Below are 22,743 nucleotides of genomic sequence, written 5' to 3' on the forward strand. Positions count from 1 at the left end.
AACCCATCTTCTAAATCCTTTCTCTTCATCAGGCAGCGGGGAGAATTGAACTGGGATCTCCCACATCTCATAGGAATGATAGAAGCAGCAGCTTATGAGTCCTTCCCTCCCCACCTTTTTGTGTAGAGTTAGGCATGCTATGAGGACACTTGCAAGATTGGGCCCTCCAGGCAAGATAGGTGTGGCAACACCTAGTTTCACCTGATTTTGAGATTGGTGCCCAAACTGAAGCATTTTTCAGGAACCTAGGTGACTTTTAGAGCAAAAATGTAGGCACCACAGTATTAGAGGTCTCTCTAGTGTCAGGTGGCAGATGAGCAGGAGTTTTGATGATCTCAGTGGTGCCTAAAGTGGGAAGTTCAGTGCCTAAGGCATTTTGTGGATCTGGGTCTGCACAGGGCTGCTCATTGAAACGATGGAGGATCTATCAGTCAGGTAATTCCTAAAAACCAGTACCCACTTTACTGTAGCTTGTTATACCAATAAAATAAAAACCAGCAGGATCTTATTAAAGGGAAAAAGGCAAAATACCACATTTATTGTGAATACAGAAAGAATCATAGTAAGCAGTTAGTTATAGCTATAACATTCCATTCAATCTCACATTTATTCACACATTCATTCATACACACACACACAGGTTCTGCAAGGTTATTATCATAGTTACCAGCCTTAGAGTTGCTCATTCCAAGCCACTGGCCAGGTGGCCTGGACATGAGGAGGGAGCAGGGCCTCGTCAGATGCACATCTGATGCTCCTGGAAGTTGGTTTGCAGAATCAGAACCCAAAGTTCTCACTTTCCAGAGTCCATTTTTATAGGAATTTCTTCCTATGCCAGTGGGAATTGCTTCATCATGCTGTTGCTGAATCAATCAGCAGATGTCACATTCCTGACGGCTCCATGCTGCCAGATGTTATCTTGTTCTTTGGTTCTCCCATTCTTGAGGCTATTGGGTGGATTCCAGTCTGCCCTCCGGGGTTCCTCTGGTTATTTCCGCTTGATGCCTTCTTCAGCCGATGGACACTGGATTCTTAGGCTGGCACCTCCCTGATCATTCAGTTCTTATCCACACCAAGCATCCATCCACATACATCCTCTATCTCTATTTTAATCACAATTGTTAACAAAGCGAGATGAATACAACAAAAGGGCGGGGAGTCTCTGGTGCTGTTTCTGTTGTTACAGAGTATTGCTTTGAGTCTCTCTCTGTGTGAGTAGTTGTTGTTACAAAGAATTGCTTTGAGAGCAGACTCTGTCTTAGAATGTACTAACCACAATTAGTAGCTTGCAAGTTTCACACAGAGGGAGAGAAACAGTACCAAAAACCAAGAGACCTCTTAATTAGTAATACCCTGGAATTTAAACTATGGGGAATCAAACTCATTTGTGATTTGAATACAGAACTTCTTTAATATGATCCAACAAGCGGAGAAACACTGTCAGTTGAGGTTGAAACCAAGTGAGAGTGAATGAGATAGGGAAATTAATTTCAGCAGAAAATACCAACTGGTATTGTTAAACTGGGAGCAACTGTCAAATTAAAACCGTGTTCAAGAAAAACGAGAGACTTAGTAGAAACTCCATTTAGAATCTGTTTCATTGTCATAAGCTTCTGAGGAAAGCTGTGCTGCTATATCTAGTAAAATCCTTGCACCACAGAGAAGTTGTAAAAACTCAAGTTGCCTGCTTAAGAAGTAATGGATTTCCAAGTTCAGTTTTGCATGGTAGGAAGGTCAGAATAGAGGGGAAATGCAGGGTGTGATCATTGCCAGACAATCTACATCTGGTTTGATGGAAAACAGAAAAAAACTGGGAAAGTTAACTATAGATATATACCCACATTCACAAACAAGACAGATTGACAAAGCCTCTATTGGAATTCAAAGCAATCCTTGGATGGCACTCTCACAGATTTGCCCATTAAATATACTGATAGCCATGCAGTCATTGCACCAGGCTCCCAAGTGTACCACGCATTTCCCACTGATCTAAAGCTACTGACTATTGCACCCTATATATTTTAGCTGACCAAGGAATCTCAGAACATTATGACTTTTGGAAAGTGTTGACTTGTTCACATACAGTGGGTTAAGTGCCAGGCCTGGCAAAACCAAACTAAGAGTCCTACACCGATCTATTCATATCTATAATCGAAGTTAGCAAAATGTGAAGCACAAATGTGATGTATGTAGCACTGTAATTTACCCTTTTGTTTCCTGCATGCTGCAACTTAAAATTTCTAGGAGTTTGAAAGCTGTTGCCATTTTGTGTCAGTTCAGGCACAGATTTAGTGAGTCATTGGTTTCTCTTTCATAGACATTTTATTAACAAGTCATCTAGTCTAGTCTAAAGACATGTATTTTGGCCTGTGTCTACATTAAAAAAAAAAAATACAGAAACATGTTGCTTTGAGGAAAACTTAGTTGTAAGATCCCTGCTTCAAACTCCCACTCTTTCCATTCTCAGCATGCGTGTGCATTTTTACAAGTTTTATTGCACTTATTTAACTTTACCAAAAAGAGAGAAATTATTATATGGGAGTGAAAAATATATATTGTCATGTTTGTAGTAGCTAAAAGCTATAGAAATTTGATCCAATGTGTAGCAGCATAGTGTCTCCTCATTTCTTAGACAGCCAACTAAGATATGATTTTAGGTACCATATTATTTGCAATAATGAAAAAAAAATCAGACTATACCCATTATAAGCATTTGGTCATCAGTAACTCTAGTTTCTAATCTCCAAGTCCCCTTAATTTAACTGTTAAACAATTTGGGATTTGTTTGTTAGCCATATTGGATTTTCTTTTTTTCCAGATATGAAATATTAATTCTGTAACAAAGATTAAAACATGTAAATGCCACATCACGGTATACAATTATATTAAGGGACACAGGGGATTCAAAGTTAGATTTAATGATGGCTAGGACTTAAATACATGTATGTGCACACAATCTCAGCCACAAAATTTAGCCACATTGGTATTCTACTGAGAGATTTTTAACTGGCCTTCCTGTTTAAGATCCAGGAATATCTCATCATATAAAGATTAATCCCTTTCACAAATTCTGGAACATTTATTAAACATTAGAATGTACTCCTCCTGTATCAAAAGAAAGCACAAGGCAGCTCAGAAATCCCTAAATCCTTTAGATTTTACTATAAATACAATATATAGTAAATATCGGTGAAAGCCAACATAGCTAAGAAGCTAATTGGATACAGACTATCTGCCTTGCCTGTCACACCATTAATCTTCTTATGTAGCAGCAGATCATGATGTTCAATTAACTGAGTGCTTTTAGTGTGTTCAATAGATGATAAAAATAACTAAATATTGATACTACATACAAATTACCAAATATTGGAGCAGGTTAATCGCCTATCCAGGGTCAGTGGTATGTAAGAGCAGAGGTGAACAAGTAGCCCCATTTGTACCAGTGTATCAGGTTCATGATGACCTGATTACTGTTTATGAAATGGTAACATACAGAGGTTTTTTTCCAAACATTTATTCCATTAGTCACAGCCTAAACCAATATAATATTCATTATTCACAGACGTCAATAGGTACTAGCAGGTTCCCAAAGGCATTTTCCTTATAGAATCTATTACATTCCTTTCTCGTGCATTTTAATTATAAATTAAAAGCAGCACAAATATTATAATCAAAAAGAGCTAAAACACTGCTACTTACTGAAACCTTTTAAAAAGAAAAGCATGTAAGTCTGCAGAAATGCTTCACAGAGTGCCTGTGTTTCCCTTTAATGAATGTAACACGTTTTAATTGTAGTATATTACAGATGGTAAAAACCTACAAGAAAAAAAATCAAAATAGACCTTTATAAAGGTTCAAAAACAAAGGACCTCATTTTCATAATGAGGTACCAGGAGTTCTGCAAGAGGTTCAGTCTCTGGATGTGATTCTGAGGTAGCAATCTATTAAGATTTGTACAAACCCCAGTTTAATCCACTAAAAGAACAAATTGTCTTCTTTAGCTGATTCATGTTCTTGTATTTTTTCCTCCTTAAAATTTCTGTTATTAGACAAATAGAAAAAAGAGTACGTGGCCAGAATCTCAGATGGAAGAGCTAAAGCTATAATCCAGATTGTATAATTAATCCAGCGAAAATTTATATATTTCTAATTTAATTGTTGCAATTTACCACATGTAAGAGTTAATGTGGTCTGAAGCCTCTGCTAGAATTATTTGGTGGTTTGTTTGGGTTTTTTTGGAGTAAGGGGGAGGGAAAGTCATCTGACTTGTTAAACCAGAAAATGCATGTTACTAAAGAGGGCACTTCTAAATTTCCACTTCACTGAAAATCTGAGAACCATGGCTCCCATCCCACAATGAGAGTCACATAAATGGACTTCTGAGCACATATGATTGATGGGGCTCCACATGGGCACAGGGGTCTGACCAGATGGGTCTCACTGTAGGATCAAAGCCTGAATATTGATTGATGATTAGTTGGTGTTGGTCCTGCTTTGAGCAGAGGGTTGGACTAGATGACCTCCTGAGGTCTCTTCCAACCCTAATATTCAATAATTCTATTATTACTATTATTTGTATTATGGTAGCACCTAGAGGCCCCAACCATGATCATGGCCCATTGTACTAGGCACTGTAGAAACCTATAGTAGGAGACGGTCCCTGCCCCAAATACTTTATATGAGTGTTCATCTATATAAAATTTACTTTTTCAATATTTTGATCAAGTATTTTAAAAATATATATTTCCTTTATGGAAACATCCTGAAGAATTTAATAGGGACTAAACCAATTAGGTTCTAAGATGTCTAATATGGTTATATGAAAATTGCTGAATCTATTTAATTTTTTAGAGAATTATATCCTTTTTACAGGGTTTTTTAAGTCCACCTATATAATTTATAATATGGATATAATTTTCTTTTAAAATCTATTAGGTCCAAACACCAATTTAAAAATAATCTATTAAAATCTGTAGTACTGTCTCAAAAATCTTGATCTGTTCAAAATTATTACCAAAGGCTTTTCTATAAAATAGTACTGGTTGGGATTTCGTTTGGAAATATTTTTACCTTTCTTTATTCTGAAATATGCAGCTCTCTTTAGCTGAAAGGCATAAACTTGCTAAAAATGAGCATCGAGTTCAAAGGACACCTAACACTGTTTAATGTCACCTGCTGGATGAATGCATCAGGATTGCAGAGGGAATTAATCCTGGAGAACTCATGTAATCCACTGTGTAGAAGGTGCAGCACTAGGATGATTGGGCAGTTAACCTTTTTCATTTCCCAGTTAGACTCTAAATGCCTTTATGACTAAACTTTAACTCTAAATGCAAAATTATAAATTAATGTTAAATACTCCAGATGTAATATAAAAGATAGGACATTGCTTTGCTCCAGCCAGGAGACAGGCACTATTCCTCCATATACATTTATGTAGAAACTTAAAAGTCTCTGCATAATTTTTAATTATTAAGCTACAAGTCACTTACTCTAGGATATAAAACAAAAGTAATAATGGCAAGAAAAGCAGTCACCGGAACAGCCTGTCCATGTAGGGAGTTGCTTCAAGGCATTAACCAGAACTAAACCCTGATTAAATGTCTAATTGGCTTGAACAGTAATGGCAAGAAAAGCCACGGGCTGTCCCTGTTGACAGTAAAAGAGCAGCAGAGGTTTCAAAATAGTCTTGTGGGCAAGATGTTTAATAGACTGAAAGCAAGATTCACCAAAGTGAAGCAAAAGCCAGAGGAGGAAAAGTCCAAGGATGAAGAGGCCCCTCCTAACCCACCACCCCAACAGCCGCCACTCACAGGGCAGGTAAAGTATTTAATATTATACAGATCCATTAGTATTATGTTCGTGCTTGAAAATCACTGATTTAATTAGACGACGCAGTAACCAAAACTTAGATTTTCCCAGAAGCTTACTGTATTGAATATCCTCATCTGCACTAAATGACAGCTGCCTTTTGGTTTGCTCCTTGTTTTCCTTATATTTTCTTCACACTATCACTCCCTGGTTTAGTTGCTTTACAAATGGGCCTATTCTGAATGATTACTGGACCATATAAGGTCTTGGAAAGACAAAGTAACTTAGTAACATTCTTTATATATCATTTGGCTATGTCTTACAAAAATAGTTCCAGTTGAAATCTATAGAAAAGCTACCTTTTCGTTCCATTTAAAAAAATAAATATTGGTTTAAAGTAGTAACTCACTTGTGCACTGTACATTAATGGAAAATTTAATAACTCAAAGCTATCTAAGGCCAAAAAGCATTCATTTACTTGGCTTTTTTAAAATGAGGATTTTTAGTATCCAGAATTTGTTGTAACCTTCCATAACTCATAACTTCACAGGGCAGAATATCAACAATTCGATGGCTAACCAAGTCATTGGGATATTGGTAACCAAAGGAAAACAAATTGTTTACAGTCAGTCCAGTGCCTTTAATCTTAATTGCTGCTTTGGGAGCAAAGGAAATTCTTCCTTTATTACTTTAATTAACTGACTGTTTAACATCAAGAATCTTATTCAGGTAACTTATTTTCTCCCACAAATGAAAATGTCTGCTCAAGTATACCAAACACTGGCAAACCACAGTATTATTTATCACTCTAGGATGTGCAGTGTCACCTCCACCAGGTCACAACCTGACCAGTGTTGAGAGCCAGCAGTAGGCATAAGCGAATTAAGCAATTGCTTAGGGCCCTGAGCAGACCAGGGCGGCCCTCTGTTCACTTCTTTAGTATGTGTTGGGGGGGAATATTAGGGCCCCCAATCAGCTAGCACCGCCTCTGCCAGTGTTAACGATCCCAATGACATCCCTTCTGATAGCACTGCTGTAGGGGATGTACCTGCAGGCCTCCTAACAACTTTATAGTTTTGACTAAAATGGAGGCTAATTGGAATGTTCAAAGATGGAAGGATATCCAGAAAATGAGGTTCATTTATTTAAACTTCTTGAAATTTTACCCATCTGGGTAAGTGGCAAATTTTGATCAGTCCAACCTGTATTTTATCTTGACCGCCAATCCACACAAGCATGTTAAGAAGTGGAATAATTTTCTGTTTCAGGGATGCACAACAGACCTGGGCCTAATTGATATAACATACTAAAAATATGTATTCAGAGAGCTCTGCATATGTTCTGCCATCCTGATTATCACTACAAATGTTTTTTTTTCTCCTGCTGATAATAGCTCACCTTAACTGATCACTCTCGTTATAGCGGGTATGGCAACCACCATTTTTTCATGTTCTCTGTGTATATATATATCTTCCTACTGTATTTTCCACTGCATGCATCTGATGAAGTGGGTTTTAGCCCACAAAAGCTTATGTCCAAATAAATTTGTTAGTCTCTAAGGTGCCACAAGTACTCCTCATTTTTTTTACTATTATCCTGATATCTCAATTATTTTATATCCTGCTGGGACAGTGGTCATGCTAAGTTATATGTATTACCAGCAGCTGTGGATAATAATGCCCTGTATTTTATACTGAGATTTGCCCCAGGGATTGTTTGGCCTTGTAAAATTTATTTTTTGTCCCACCCCACACCCTGAGCTAATTTTGCTTTCAGCAGTGCTACTGTACCTTTAATTAACCTGAAGAATGGAGAAACAAGGTTCCTTGTGTTGTACCTTCATTTTTCTATTTCTGATATTGGAAGCCACTAAATTTCTTATAAACAGGTCTGAAAAGTTTCTTCTGACTTATACTTACTTGGGGAAGGTTTCCACCGCAAGAAGGTGCTGATGCCATTTCCAGCAATACAGGTCAGGCTGATTTCTCTAAAGATAGAGCAGGCAGCCTTACCCTGCTCTGTGGTTGATAGGAGGAGGAGCTAGAGGGAGTTATTTTTTAAAAAGTAATGAGAAATTGTAAAGTGCTGGTGGTGAGAGAACTAGTTATACATACTAAGAGTGAGTACTAAGCAGGAAAGCAACCAGTTACTGCCTTTCTATGCTTAGGACTACCTACAGAAAATGAAGGGGTGTGTGTATATAGCAAATGTGAGTTTGAACATTGCCCATGTGGTATTTTTTTTGTTTTGTTTTCTGCTCTTCTATTTACTTACATCAATATATCACTTTTCATATAAGAAACTGAGTGTAACCAGCTCATTTCTTCATAATCTGGCATATTACAACTGGCACATCTGTTCTTAGTATAAATACATTTTTTTCTATCTACATACTTAAATGGCCTCTCGTAAAAAGGACTCACCTGGAGTACTCTCCTTCAACAAGACACATCATGTGCATCTTCCTCTGTTCCCCAAAAGTCCATCCATAAAAAGAGCACAGTCTCTTTCACTGTTTGATACAGAGGCCCATCTCTGGACACAGTTTATTCATTTACACACACAATAGTCTGTACAACCAAAAGATACAGAAGTCTTCCATTCCTCTGTCCAAGAACAACACTTCCAGGTCACCCACCCAGGAGACAACCAGCACTCAATTCCCAATTCCTTTCCGACCTTGTTCCAGGGACCTTCCACTTGCCAAGCCACCCATCTGAGAGTGCCCAGTCTCATGACTCTTCTGCTCAAAACACAGTCCAATGACTCAGCCCTTTTCAGCCACCCTGCGTGGACTCACTAGTTTAGGAAGGTCAGCTAGCTCAACCCTCTGTTGGCCTCCTAGCCTGCCCTTTTCAGCTATCCTGCACTGGCTCCCCAGGTCTGGAAGGTCAGCAGGCCAGTCCTTCCACCAGCTGTCAATTCCTCCCTCTTCCCAGGGTAGGCCTGCAAAGTTTTCTGCTCTCTATAGACTGTCTCTCCCTAGCAGCTCTCAACTGCCATTTTCCTTGTTCTTCCAATCTATGTGCTCAGCCAACTAACTCTCCAGATCTGTCTTCTCTCAGGCCCAGATCCTCTTTTAAGCCTAACTGGGAGGCAGCTGATGAGTCACAGGTGAACTGGACCCCACTGCCTCTGAAAGGGCCAGTGTCATCCTGTGACACAGCCCTTACCACCAGTGACCCAAAATTACTCTATACACACAGCCAGTCCTACACACATGCCAAGTATCTTCTGATGTGTCCACACTTCTGCCTAGTACTATCCACAACCTGGACTTCCAGCTCCACCTGGAAGGATGCATTGAGTGATCCAGGTTGCAAGCTGATAGATGAATCAAAGACCAAAGCATATTGTACATGCAAACTCTATAAAGGAACACCATGTAAAAGGTAAAAGAAGATGGAATGTGGGAATATTTGTGTAACATTTTACATCTTCAGAGCATTGCACAAGTATTAACTAACATGACTGTATTCGGGGCTCTCATGAGCAAAAGCCTGAAAGAGAATAAACAACCTGTACAGCAAAAGACTGTATAGCTAAACTTAGGAACTGAGAAGCAAACAAAATATTCCCAGGTTCTGCTATATACCCACACTACTCTGAGAATGCACAGATTCTCTAGGATTGCAATTGTACATGTTTGTTTGTTTCCCAAGGTCTCAGACTCAAACTCCTCTGATCAAAAGTTAGGGAAGAACAAACAGTCTGAGTAAAATAAGAACCAATCCAACCTTTAATCAAAAACTCAAGATAAACCCAAAATTAATGTAAAAAGTTAACTTTTTCAAAACAAAAGCTTTTCATTTTCATATGCCCTGTGGTGCCTAGTTTTTTGCTCCCCCCTCTTAACTCCCTCCTCCCAAAAAAAGCCCAAACCCTTACCTATAGCCGTTCTAAGTTTTATTCTCTTGTTTGTCCAAATTTAGTATTTTTTGATGGTCAAGTAAAATATCAGTAATTTTTTCATCGTCAGTCACTGTGATAAATAGTGAACAAGTCAGCTTTATGTCTGGGATGGTAAGCATTTGTGATGTCTTGCAAGGAAATTTAAATTATTCATATTTTAAAAATGGATGAGGGCAGGAATCATTGGGTAGCCACCAACTTTCCCTACCGCAGGAGACTAGCCCAACATAGTTAATGAAGATACTTCCTGTTAACTGAATAATAACTGTGTCCTTGGACAAACACTTCAGTGTTAAATATATTTATCCCAGGATACAACTTATTTCATATAGTCCCTGTCACCAAAATATCTGACAGGTTTCAGAGTAGCAGCCATGTTAGTCTGTATCTGCAAAAAGAACAGGAGTACTTGTGGCACCTTAGAGACTAACAAATTTATTAGAGCATAATAAATATGCTCTAATAAATAAAGAAATTTATGCTCTAATAAATTTGTTAGTCTCAAAGGTGCCACAAGTACTACGTTCTTTTTGCAAAATATCTGAATGCCTCAGTCTTTAATGTATTTATCCTCACAACACCTCCGTGAAGTAGGGAAGTACTAGTATCCCCATTTTGCAGATGGGAAACTGAGGCACAGACAGACTGTGGACAGTCTACACTTGAGCTCGAAGGTGTAATTTCTGATTGAGCTTTGTGCTATAAATAGAAGTGCAGCTGCACAAGCAGTCCCAAATACACACCTATAGTTTCAGATGGGATAGTACTTGGGGTGGTTAGCCCCACCCCCACCACATCTATATTTATCATGTTAGATTGATTAGAACACATCTCCTCTAGCTGAAATTGACCCCTAACAATTTTAGTGCAGACATACCCTAACTGACTTGCTAAAGTTCAGCTAAGAAGTCTGTAGTAGAGTACTGAATTGAATCTGGGTCTCCCTAGTCCTACAGTAGGGCCATAACCACTTGACTGTTCTCTGTATATATAATATATACCTTCAAGTATGCATATAAATATATACTCTAGTATTTGGGTGGGCTGTGTGTGTGTGTAATACAGATATATACCTATGCATACATTAACAGTGAAAAGAAATGTTATAGGGGTAAAGATTGTTGAAAGAGACAAATGCAGTTAAGCAATGAATTTTCACACTTTTTCATGCCTGAACCATATTTTTTTGTGAAATACATCTTAAATACTTCTGTTTGCTTCCTTAAGGGTGAAAATAAAAACAAAAATGAGGCACAGAAAGGCGAGACCACTAATACTGCACAACCGGAACCAAAGCAACAAGGTCAGTAACAGTCCATTTACCTGCACCAGAACTGTACCTGAACAATATTCTGATAGTATAGAGCAGCAGACAACGTGCATTTGAGTATCAAAGTTCCTTTGAAAAATCGAGTGTTTTCCCCACAGGGTGCCCAGTACTGCCAGGTGCTGATCTCCTCCTATGAGGGGTTAAGCCTCTTCAATTCCCATTGACCTCAAACTGGCAACAATCCATTACAAAATTCTATTCTTTATTGACACTGTACTCTCTTTCCTTTCCTTTTATCTCACTGGCCTTTCAGATTTTGGCAACTATTCCTCTTCTCCAATCCCCTTGTGTTCTTAGCCCCCCTTTTTCTTCCTTTATGCCCCATCTTTAGATGATCTCCTCTATTCATATGGATTTAATAAACACCTCTACAGTGATGATTCACATCAAACCTCATCACTCCAGATCTCTCTCCTTGGCTTCACCCTCATTCCTTTAATGCACAATGTAGCTTCATTTTAAAGCATTTGTGTTTCTCAACTTGAGAAGGAGGTCTGCATATCCCTTAAATGTACTTATGGTCATGTTTCATTTAAAAACTAATCTAATGGCACAGTGGGTAGATATCCTTTCCCGTTCTGAATTCAAATCATGTGCTGAGCACACACAAAAATCAAGTTAGTGGTGTGCATAGTGGATATTTATCCATATCACAGGCCCACCTCACTGTCTGGTATTATTGGCAGACTCTATTCAAAAGATGTCCAGGACTGGAAGGTAGGATCATAAAGCCAGAAAGGATTGAGGAGCACTGGAAGAACAGAGTATGGAACCATGCACAATCCCTATTTGCATTTTGTGTAAATTTAAACAGTGTTACTAATTCCTTCTTTTCATGACAATTTTTTTTAATTTGAACGAAAAAATAATCGAGTCATTCCATGCTCTCATTCTGCTCTGAAATAGCTGTAGAACTAAGTCATGAATTAATAAACAAAATCTGACATACATTGACTGTAGCAGTAAGCAACAATTGAAAAACAAAATCTAACGTTATGTGGCTCTTTAGCAACATTAAATCACAGATGCTATCCCATGAAAAAATGAAATATTGATCCAAGCAAATGCCTCTTTTGCCATCCAAAAGCTGATCTTATTTTTGCAGATGAATTTAATGCAAGGCCCTATTCATTACAGTACTGAGCTACCATTTCCCTGTCAAAAATAAAGGGATAGCATAGAAGGGAACGACCGCATAAAATACATTCTATCCATGTTTCTATAGCTCAGCAGTGCAACTATAACTTCGTCCAATGAGTTCACATTCTGCTGCTCCTTCCCCCCCCCCCAAAGTTCTGGAGGATGCTTAAGGACAAATTTTCAGCCAGCCTCAAGCCACATTTTAGTTTTGCAAATGTATATCTTTACCCCAGACAGGTACTCTAGTTGTGCAATCTTTGATATGTACAGCAAATAGGGATTTTGTGTGTGTCATGAACTCATGACTGTATATAGATAGAAAACCTGGGCAAATCAATACCACAAGCATATGCCCCTACTGCATAAGGTAAAGGAGTAGCTCCATTATCTGTAAGTAGTAGGCTGCTATAAGACCTGATCCAATGCCCACTGAAGTCAATGGAAAGGCTCCTATTAACTCTAACAGGATTTGGGATAGGTCCATAGTCACTGGGAACAGCTGCTGGAAGCATGTAATGACAAGATAGTTGCTTGGCACTTTACAGTTGTCTGTACTGAATATTTAGATACTCATGGGGAGTTATGAGCACCATGATAGGGCCGGGTACACCCAGCTCAACAGATCTAAAAGTTAAAGGTTAAGCAGAGAATCTGGGGTTTCTGATTTGTACACAGGATTTCTGGTACAATCAAAATAAAATAGACAAGCAAAGCCTCTGGCCACATTCCTTTCATGCAACTGAACAGTCTTTAAACACAAATTTGACTGGGCTCTGGAGACTCGGCATTGCTGCAGGCGAATCACATGGACCTCTCCTGCATCTATTGGCACATCCTCCTGAAGCCAGGACCAGCCACCATCTCCTCCCTGCCTCCTGGTGCCTTCTGGGGTAGCGCAGTGTTCCAGCACAGCTGGGTACTCGGCAGGGTACATATTTATAACCTTTTTCATTAGTACTTGGCTACTCACTTCACTCAAGAACACCTGGTATATTCAGCTTCCTCGTTGACTATCCATTACCATACCCTAATCCCTTTGGTTATCTTCTATATAACTCACTTGATCTGTAATTAATTCTCAGTATTTTTGATCCATAACCAATTCTCTTCCTATTTGACTCGCTTTGTAATTAATTCTCTGCATAATTGATCTGCTCCATAACTGATTCATTCCTTAATTGATTCCCTACATCTGTTTATCTGCTTAACTGATTCCAAATCACCTAATTGCAGGTTCTCTGCATTATTGATTCATATTGCTGTTGCTTTGCATATTTACTGCCTGCCATAACTGATTGACCATACTGCTTCACTGGTTCTTTGAACTATTGTTCAGTAGCTAACTATTGTTCTTTGATTGTTTCACAGGATAATTGATGACTAGTCTCTACCCACTGGTCATTCTCTCCATTCAGATTCTGTTTCAGTTTCTTCCCTCCTCCCACTCTTCTTCTCCATGTCTCCCACAAAACTATCTCCAATTCTGTATCCCTCTCACTCACCTTCTCCCTCTCTTCTTCCAGTGACCTCTGCCCCAGCCTTGTTCCTACCTCCATCTCTACTCTTCTCCTTCAACACCTTAATCCTGCTGCTCCCCTCTCACCTCCATACCCATTTCCAACCTCTGACCTTCCCTCCTTCTCCTCCCATTGGAATGCCCATTCCATAGCTTAAAACATTAGCTCCATCCATGACTTCTTAAAACTGGAAGGGACCTTATGGGTCTATTATGGGTCATCAAGTCCAGTCCCCTGCTATTGTAGGCTACCCCATCATATAATCCCATTAATAAATGTAGTCTCCATATTAAAACTAGTTAGGTTGTTTGCCTCCACTACTCCTATTGCCAGGCTGTTCCAGAATCTCACTCTTCTGATGGCTAGGAACAGGGCTGTCTCTAAACCAAATGGCACCCCAGGTGAGAAGCATCTTTGGGACACCCGTGGCCCCATTTGGTGAACTTTTAAATATCTTATTTGTATTGCATTTGTCCTTTATTAGTCACTACTTGAACTCTTCAAGTCTTAAAACACAAGAACCCTTTCACAATTACACAGTAAAACAAGATTCACAATATCGCAGCTGGGCTCTCACTTCACTTCACTTTGTTCTGACATCTCATTGACTGACTGGTGACGCCCTGCTTCTTACATGCCAGTGAGGGCATGGCTGACAACATTCTAGGAGGTTCAAGGAAAATGTAGTTCTCTGAAAGTCTGGATGGTTCCATGAAATTCTACAAAGGTCCAGAACATTCTGGGAGATTAGTGAAAAATGAATCCACATATGGGATTCCTGAAACATTTTACTTCAGACATTGTATTTTCCCTTTTGTCACTAACAACAAAAACAGCACCCCAAACCCAGCACTGCAGTAAATCGCCTGGGTGACCTGCCCCTAAATCCAGCCCTGGCTAGGAACCTTCTAATTTCCAGCCTAAATTTATTCGTGGCCAGTCCTTTGTGCCAACATTGTTATTTAGCTTAAATAGCTCTTCTCCCTCCCTGGTCTTTACTCCCCTCTGATGTATTCATAGAGAGCAGCATATCCCCTCTTATGCTTTATTTTGCTAGGCTAAACATGCCAAGTTATTTTAGTATCCTCTTGTAAGATGGACTCTTCCATTCCCCTGATCATCCTAGTAGCTCTTCTCTGTACCTGTTCCAGTGTGAATTTATCTTTCTTGAACATGGGTGACTAGAATTCTACATAGTATTCCAGATGAGATCTTACCCTGTACAGTGGCATTACTGCTTCCTTATCTCTACTGGAAATATCTTGCCTGATATCTCACCTGATACCTATGCAATTCTAAGCGAGGTTCTTTTATGGATGTATTACATTGGTGGCTTATAGTCATCCTGTGATCAACTAATGCATGCAGTCTTTATCCTCCTCTGTTGTTTCCTGCTGATGAGCCCCATACTTATGGGGAAAAAAATTTTGTTACATGTGCATGACCTTACACATTTCTATTACTACTGTCCTGTTGGTCATGCACTTCTTCCTGTGTAATATTCCAGTTCTCCTCTGTATTGACGATCCTTCCATTGATGAAACTTCATGTCATCAGCAAATTTCATTAATACACTCCTTCATTTTGTGCCAAGGTCATTAAAGAAAATTTAAAATAAGATCCAATCCATGAGGAAATCCACTTCAACCTGATAATTCTCCTCCCAGCACCAAGTGATGCCATCTCCCCTTTAGCTAGCTCCTTACCCACCTTACAATTCTTGTACTAATCCCCATCTTCTCCAGTTTAACTAATGATTTCCCATGTGGTACTGTGTTAAATGCTTTACTGAAGTCCAGAACGATTAGATGTATTGCATTTCCTCTGTCTAAAAACAACAGTTCTTATCAAAAAAATATCAGGTTAGTCTTATTTACCTTTGATAAACCCAATACCACCATCTCTTGCTCCTTCCATCTCCTGGCACTCACTAAAACTTGGGATCCCTATCTCTAACACTGTCTTCCCAGCTGTTGTTCATTGAGTACCTCTTACACATGCCCACCCCAAATAGTCACTAAAGGAAAACCATGGAGGCATTGGGATTATCCTTTCCCTCTCTTTCCCTCACTTCTCCATTTTTGAACCCAGTTCCTGTCTTCTCCCCACCCATGCTGTTATTCACCATCCACCTGATTCTGCCCTCTTAACTTCCTTTGATTTTGACTCATGACGCTCCATACTGCACTCATCACAATCTTCCACCTTCATCTTTAGTGACCTCAGCTTCCATGATGACATTCCACCTACCCATTAGCCTTTGTCTTCAGCCGTTGCCTCCTTATTTGTCCTTCAGCCTTGGATCAATTCTCCCATTCATCAAAGTGACCACTCACTTGATCTTTTCTTCACTGAGAACTGCTCCCTTCTATCTTTATATTGCTGAGTTCTCGGACTCTGACCATCACCTTGTCTCCAGCATTACTCCATCTCCTTCTCCCCACCCTTCCAACCAGTCCATCTAGGTCTGTGGTTTCTCAGCTATGCTCATTCTCCTCTTCCCTGCTCTGCACACCATCCTTAACTCTTTTACTTCTTTCTCCAAAATAAAGATCCATTCTCCTATCTATGAACCTTACTGCCACCATAGTAATTTGATGTTTTCCGAGCAACAAGCGCTTAGTTTCAAAAGAGAATCTTGCTTTTCACAAAGCACTTACACTTCCCTGAAAGGGAAGAACAACTAGTGTTTGCACAGAAAGGATTTACCTTTTGTTTTAGTCAGACTTTCTGCTCACAAATCCCAGCATAAAATTTTAAAAAGCACCTAAGTGACTTAAATGCTTTTGAAAATGGGACTTATGTTCCTAGGTCACCTAAGAGCTTACATCCCATTAGCATCCAATGGGACTTGGCTCTGAAGTGACTTAGACATTTTTGACAATGGACTAATTCATTTGGGCGCATCCGAAAAATGCATCCCCAAAGAATATCAAAGTCCAGGAGTTTAAAAAATATGGCTGATGTTCTAAGGAATACTTAGCAAGTATACGCAAAAAGAAAAGGAGTACTTGTGGCACCTTAGAGACTAACAAATTTATCTGAGCATAAGCTTTCGTGAGCTACAGCTCACTTCATCAGATGCTACTCTGAAACTTAGCAAGTATAGTATTTTAGTGCTAATGTGATACAGCTCAGTGAACGAGGTCTCAGAGCCTTTTAAATATCATTCTAATGCCTGATCCTCTTTTCCTTTACATCTTCACTGAATTTTTCCAGCAGTTAAAATGCAGCCTTTTGGTCCCATAAAATGTATGTTTTATCATTAAAGATTACCTGGAGCTTGACTATGTTTAATCTACTTGCTTTCACTCCTGCTGCTATGAAATGTTGTTTAATGTCTTTCTTCTTTTTCACCTCAGTGGCAAGCTAAAGGCTAAGAAAATAAACCTTCTCTCTTCAGAGTAGATTCCTGTTTTTGTGTGTGTACATTATGGAACCAGACTTGATTTTTAATTGGAACATTGCTCTGAGCAGTGATAGCTGCTAAGGAGGAAGATTGAATTTGTATCTTCATTTAAGACTATCTGATTTGCTGATTGTTCCACTTCAGCACATTAATTTCTCTACCTGCCTTCTTCACTTAGATTATTTGTTCAAACATTCATAGAATCAAAGTTCCTCTCCAGGGAAGTCATACAAGTGTGTAGGTTACCATACCGAGAGAGGATTCTTTCAGAATGTTTCTAATAGCTAGCTCCCTCTTCCTCAAACTTACTAAGAGTATCTAGATAGTTTTATGGCCCCTGTATCAATATTATCTAAACATCTACCAAGAATTTATGGATTTATCCTCACATGACCCAAGTGAGGTACGTAAACTGAGACACAAAGCAATCAAGTGACCTGCCTAAGATCACACAGGAAGTCCATGGCAAAGAAGGAAATTGAACTCAGATCTCCTGAGTCCCACTCTAGTACCTAACCACAAGATCACGCTTCCTCCCTCTCTACTATGAACCTGCTCTACATGTCATATACCAGGGCAAGATTTTTAAAATCTTATTTAGGCATAATATGCTGCAGTTAGCACAAGTGGGAATGCTAAACATTCTGTCTTTGAGTGTTCTGAACTATACTTCAAAGGAACTGTTGTTATTTAGAAAGCAGTTTGCCCAACCTGCCAATACTCAGCCTCCGGCAGCTAGGCTCTGATAATGCAATTTAGTTTCCACTTCAAACTGTCCTTTTAAAGTGTTACCATGCATAGTTAAGTTGGCCAACATTTTAATCTTGCTAGGAACTAAAAACCGATTTATCCTTTGCTATCAGTTATAAATCTGCACTAGTTTTCCAGGCAACCATTAAAACTATGTTTTATTCAACAAAGAAGGAACTATTCAAAATATCTTTGCATCTTATTTTGTATGGGGCTTTTTCCCTGTTACTCATTCTCTTCTATGTTTCCCTCAATTGTTGAGAGACCGTTCAGTCCAATTAAATTTCTTATACTGAGGGTTTGGAAGAGAATAAATGTTCCTAAGTAAAAACTGCCAACATTAATGTTAGTAATAAAGTTTAGAAGTTTGGTACTTGCAGACTTCATGAGTTTAGTATATTTAGTAAGATGTCATTCAGGGTGAAGCGATTTCTTAAGCATAAGGATAAAGTTGATTAAAAATGCTCATTTAAGAAAAAATGTCTGTAGCGGTATGATGGCAAAACACATTTTTGTACATTTATAATGAACATGGAGCACCTACTGTACTCGTTTTTTGTGATGCAGCTTTTTTCCCCCCCACCAAAGAAAAAAAATATAAGCAGGCAGTTGACATTTTAGAATTAGCCAGTTAAATGTAACACACAGCTGATTCAAAATGAAATGTCGCGCTATGATCATATGGGTCTAAACTGTGCAACTGTGTTCTTTCACACAAGGCCCAGGAATAACTGTAAATCAGGCAGAGTTGATCCTATGAGTGTCCACACCTCCCTTGGAATCCACCATCCCAAAGGGAGAAAGGACAAGGAAAGTCTTAGCTCCAATCTTGCCTGTACTGTGCAGTGGAACTGGCTGGGCATACATGGGGAAGAGGTTGCACCATTCTAGAGTATGGGGCCTTCTGAGCACTGGGAACCTCCAAGAGGGACTGTGCTTCCTGAGGCAGAATCCATCCATCCCAGGGATGTGCCTAACTGACCTAATCTGACTTCCATTCTAAAGCCCTGCTTTTAGTCACATAATTGTCTCAAAAACATTACCCGTCAGGCTGAAGTTTCGCAGAATTACTATTTCTTATTTGTGTTGCAGTGGTGCCCAAAAGTCCCCAATCAGGATTGAGGCCTCACTGTGCTAGGTGCTGTACAAAAAGATAGGAAGACAGTCCATGCTCTGAAGAGCTTACAGTTTTTAAAGTAGAAAAAAAATCAGCTATTCCTTAGTTATCTGACTGCAAAGGTAGGAGAAGCATTTTTTGCCTATTTAAAAAAAATCCAGACGCTTTGGCCCAGACCCTCAAAGGCATTCACATGCCTGTCTGCCCCTGCCCACCATTGTAGGCATCACTGACATTTTCAGAACCAGCTGCTACCCGTAATGGTAGGTGTCTAAACTTCTGCCGGTCAGCATTTGCACAGCCACCGAAGCTTTGATTCTGTCCTACTGCTAATGAGCCTGAGCTTGAGCCCCAGACTCCCTGAAGTGAGATTCTCAAACCAGGCAGCAGAACGCTTATCTCCCCAGCCAGGCTCAATCCTGTAGCCATGTTCTGAGCACCCTAACACCTGATACCCATCCAGGATAGGTCCATCAATGGCTATTTACCAAGATGATCAGGGATGAAACCCCATGCTCTGTGTGTCCCTAGCCTCTGTTTGCCCGAAGCTGGGAGTGGATGACAGGGGATCACTCAATAATTGCCTGTTCTGTTCATTCCCTCTGAAGCACGTGGCATTGGCCACTGTCGGAAGCCAGGATACGGACTAGATGGACCATTAGTCTGACCCAGTATGGCTGTTTTTAGGTACCCATCAGATCCTGTGGCAGGAGGGCTGGGAGCAGGCGGAGGGGGCAACACCACACCAGCACAAAATACAGCCTGAGGCACAGAGAAACATTAGGTGAGCAAGAGAGAGGTACTGAGCATGAGCCTGTTTCAGCTGCTAGGACAGAGGCTATCTAAGTGGCTGATCTGGTTTAGATGCCTAACTCCACAAGAAGGTTCATGGCTGAGAATCCTGAGTGGGATCAAAGTGGGAGGGAGGCAGTGCCTATCTCTTACTCATCAGCCAGGCATACCAGGTCAGCTGCTTAGCACCTAAACCCCTGATCTCGCCACCCTCTCCTCATCATTTCACTCCTGGCTAGCTTAGGCCGCCCGCTGCTTAACTTGCTGGCTTCCGAGGATCCTTTGCTTAGGAACTTAACTCTCCCCATGCATGGTATAGGGAACCTGAGCACCTAGCTTTGGGTTGAGGATTCCACTAGGCAGCTGGGTGCCTCAGGGATAGGCACTGAAAGGCTGAGAGGAGCCACACCTCAGCACCTTTGCAAATCAGGACCTTTTTTCCTACTTATAACTCAAATTCCTGGTGCTTCTACCTCCTCCTGTGCTCTGGAGATGAAGTGAGCATGATAATATTCATGGCCAGCTGGCCTGCTTAGCCCAGCCCCTACTCTTCCCCCTCTTCCTGCTACCCTCAGAGCACCCAGTTAGTGCAAAGATTTTTAGGGCCGGTGGCCCAAGATCCTATTCAACCTGCTCCCATTGCCTGGGACCAGGCCTTCAAGTGAGACAACTATGTCCCCCTCAGGGGCAGTACCATTTGATGGCGCACTCCCCATTTGCCAGGCATTGTCTGTATTTAGGAGTGAATACCTAAGAAAAGAGGGGAAGTGGTTGTCATAGCAATGATTCCCCTTACAACATGGTGCCCAAAGAGTTTGTCTATGTCTGAAACCACCTCTGAGAACAGGACTTAGACCAGAACACTGAGCGGGACTTATTATTGATAGTATTATAGTAGTGCCTAAGAGCACTAAAGAGGAACAGGGCCCTAGTGTGGTATGTACTGTGCAGAGATAACAATAGTCCTTACCTGAAAAGTTTAAACTAAAGACAAAGCGTTGCCAACTTTTAATTTTATGACTAGTCTCACAATATTTTGTGCTTCTATTTAAGCCCCAGCTCCTGGAGTCAGGTCATTATGTTAGATTTTAGCTTTCATTTAAAAAAAAAACCTACATTTTTAGCCCTTTTGGTTGCAGAGGGAAAAAAACCTGGAAAGTGTGAATCCTGAAAGTTCATAAAACAGAAAGCAAATAAAAAGAACCTAAAATGTATCATTTTTAAAACTCACGATTTTTAAGACATGATTTTTGAACCCTGGTGTTTGGCAATATTGCAAAGGTGACCCAAAAAAAAAAAAATCAAAGGGAAGGGAAAGGCTGACAAAGTAGACATTCCTTTGCTTTCCAAAGCAGTGAAATGTAGAGTCAGATAAAAAATATTTTAGGAAAATGTATGAAAGAGGAGCAGGGTAGTATCAAACAAGCTTATCATACTACACTTATGGGGGGAGATCTTTTGGCTGTTCTAGCTGGTTCCTGCAGCAGTTGGTCAGCATCATCTCCACTGGAGGAGTAAAAATTGGGGAAGAGAATAAATAAATGCCATTATCATCATGGAATCTGCAGCTGCACTTTGGCCAAATGCTTACTAATAAGACCACTTCCTATGTGCGTAGCAAATACCAGGTGGCCCTGTGTCAGGGAGCCTTGCTCAGCTTATTTAACACAGATTGGAAGTTAATAATTATTTCCCTTAGATAAAAGCAGTCAGTAAGTTATCTAGGAGACCTAAATTCAAGAATATATTGCAATTCATGGTCTGTCATGTAAACTTCTTGGCTACATTCCACCTTTTTTCTAGTTATCTCTATGAAGCTGTTTGGTTTTTTTGTTTGGGAGGAGGTTGGGAGGAGTTATACTCAAGTATTGGGGTGAACAATAAATATTTTCCTTTATAATTTTTTGTCTGAATTTGTTATTCATGAGAAGAGTCAGTCTGCGAGCCCTGGAGACCACTCGCCACAGAATAGGTAGAGGCAGACCAAGCTTCCCCACAAAGCCCCTACCATATGGCTCATGCCTGACCTAACGACACCATTGCTAGGTATGAGCGGTTTAAAAAGCAGCAATAGTTTCTTTCCAGCGTGAAAGAAAAATCTGCATATTTTAAGGGCCAAATTTTGTGCTCAGTTAAACGAGTAACTTCATGGAAGTCACTGGGATTACACTGGTGTGAATGGGGAGAGAATGATGCAGGATCATTAACCATGAAATCAATGAGATACATCCTCCAGAACATGGTTGAAGGCAGAGGCCACAACTTTATTAAACTAATCAACCAGAGAGGAAGCACTCCCCGACCTACTAGGCCAGGCCACTCCAGTGCAGGCTTGACCTGGGCATCACCACCCTGGGTCATATGCGGGCAATGCCCTCTCTCTGCTCCCAGGCCTGCCCTGGGACCATGGCAGGAAGCCAGACTCCTAATCCATGCCAGAGGTAGGAAAAGCACCATGCTATGCTAGCCACTGAGGCATACGCCTGCATTGCATAATATAGGGCTCAGGGCCTATGCAGCTCAGAGACCTTATATCAGACCCTTTCTAAACACCCTTACCCTCTGGAACCTGCCACGGTTCCAGAGGGACCATAGCATTCAATTTAGACTTCCACCTCCATCCTGCCAGGTGTGCACCTTAGACACACAAACATAGGGTAGGGTTTGGTTTTAATATTATACCTTTCACACCCACAGTGTTTCATAGGCCTTTATGGAATGATGTTAGTTATTAGCAGTACAGTGACATTTGGAGGCAAATGACTAAGGCTACGATTTAGTGATGGGTATTTTTAGTAAAAGTCATGGACAATAAACGGGCAATAAACAAAAATTCACATCCTAAGACCTAGCCATGACTTATAAATACCCCTGACAAAATCTTGGGGGGGGGAGCATTGGTGGGGGGACCACCCCTGGGGACCACTATTGAGGAGGGCATCTGGGGGACCGCTGCTGGGGGGGG

At 40.2% G+C, this 22,743-nt stretch overlaps 1 protein-coding gene across 1 annotated transcript in view; it reads left to right on the forward strand.

Annotated features, from left to right (window-relative positions):
• The first annotated feature begins 415 nt into the window (after positions 1-415).
• CNGB3 (cyclic nucleotide gated channel subunit beta 3) overlaps positions 416-22,743 on the forward strand; it is a 121,293-nt gene continuing 98,965 nt past the window's right edge. The window contains exons 1-3 of the mRNA XM_077808675.1: positions 416-435; positions 5,622-5,820; positions 10,951-11,026. Coding sequence (XP_077664801.1) covers positions 416-435; positions 5,622-5,820; positions 10,951-11,026 — 295 coding nt within the window. The remainder of the gene's footprint in view (positions 436-5,621; positions 5,821-10,950; positions 11,027-22,743) is intronic.

This window comes from Eretmochelys imbricata, chromosome 2 (assembly GCF_965152235.1).
Source record: "Eretmochelys imbricata isolate rEreImb1 chromosome 2, rEreImb1.hap1, whole genome shotgun sequence".
Taxonomy (NCBI): Eukaryota; Metazoa; Chordata; order Testudines; family Cheloniidae; genus Eretmochelys; species Eretmochelys imbricata.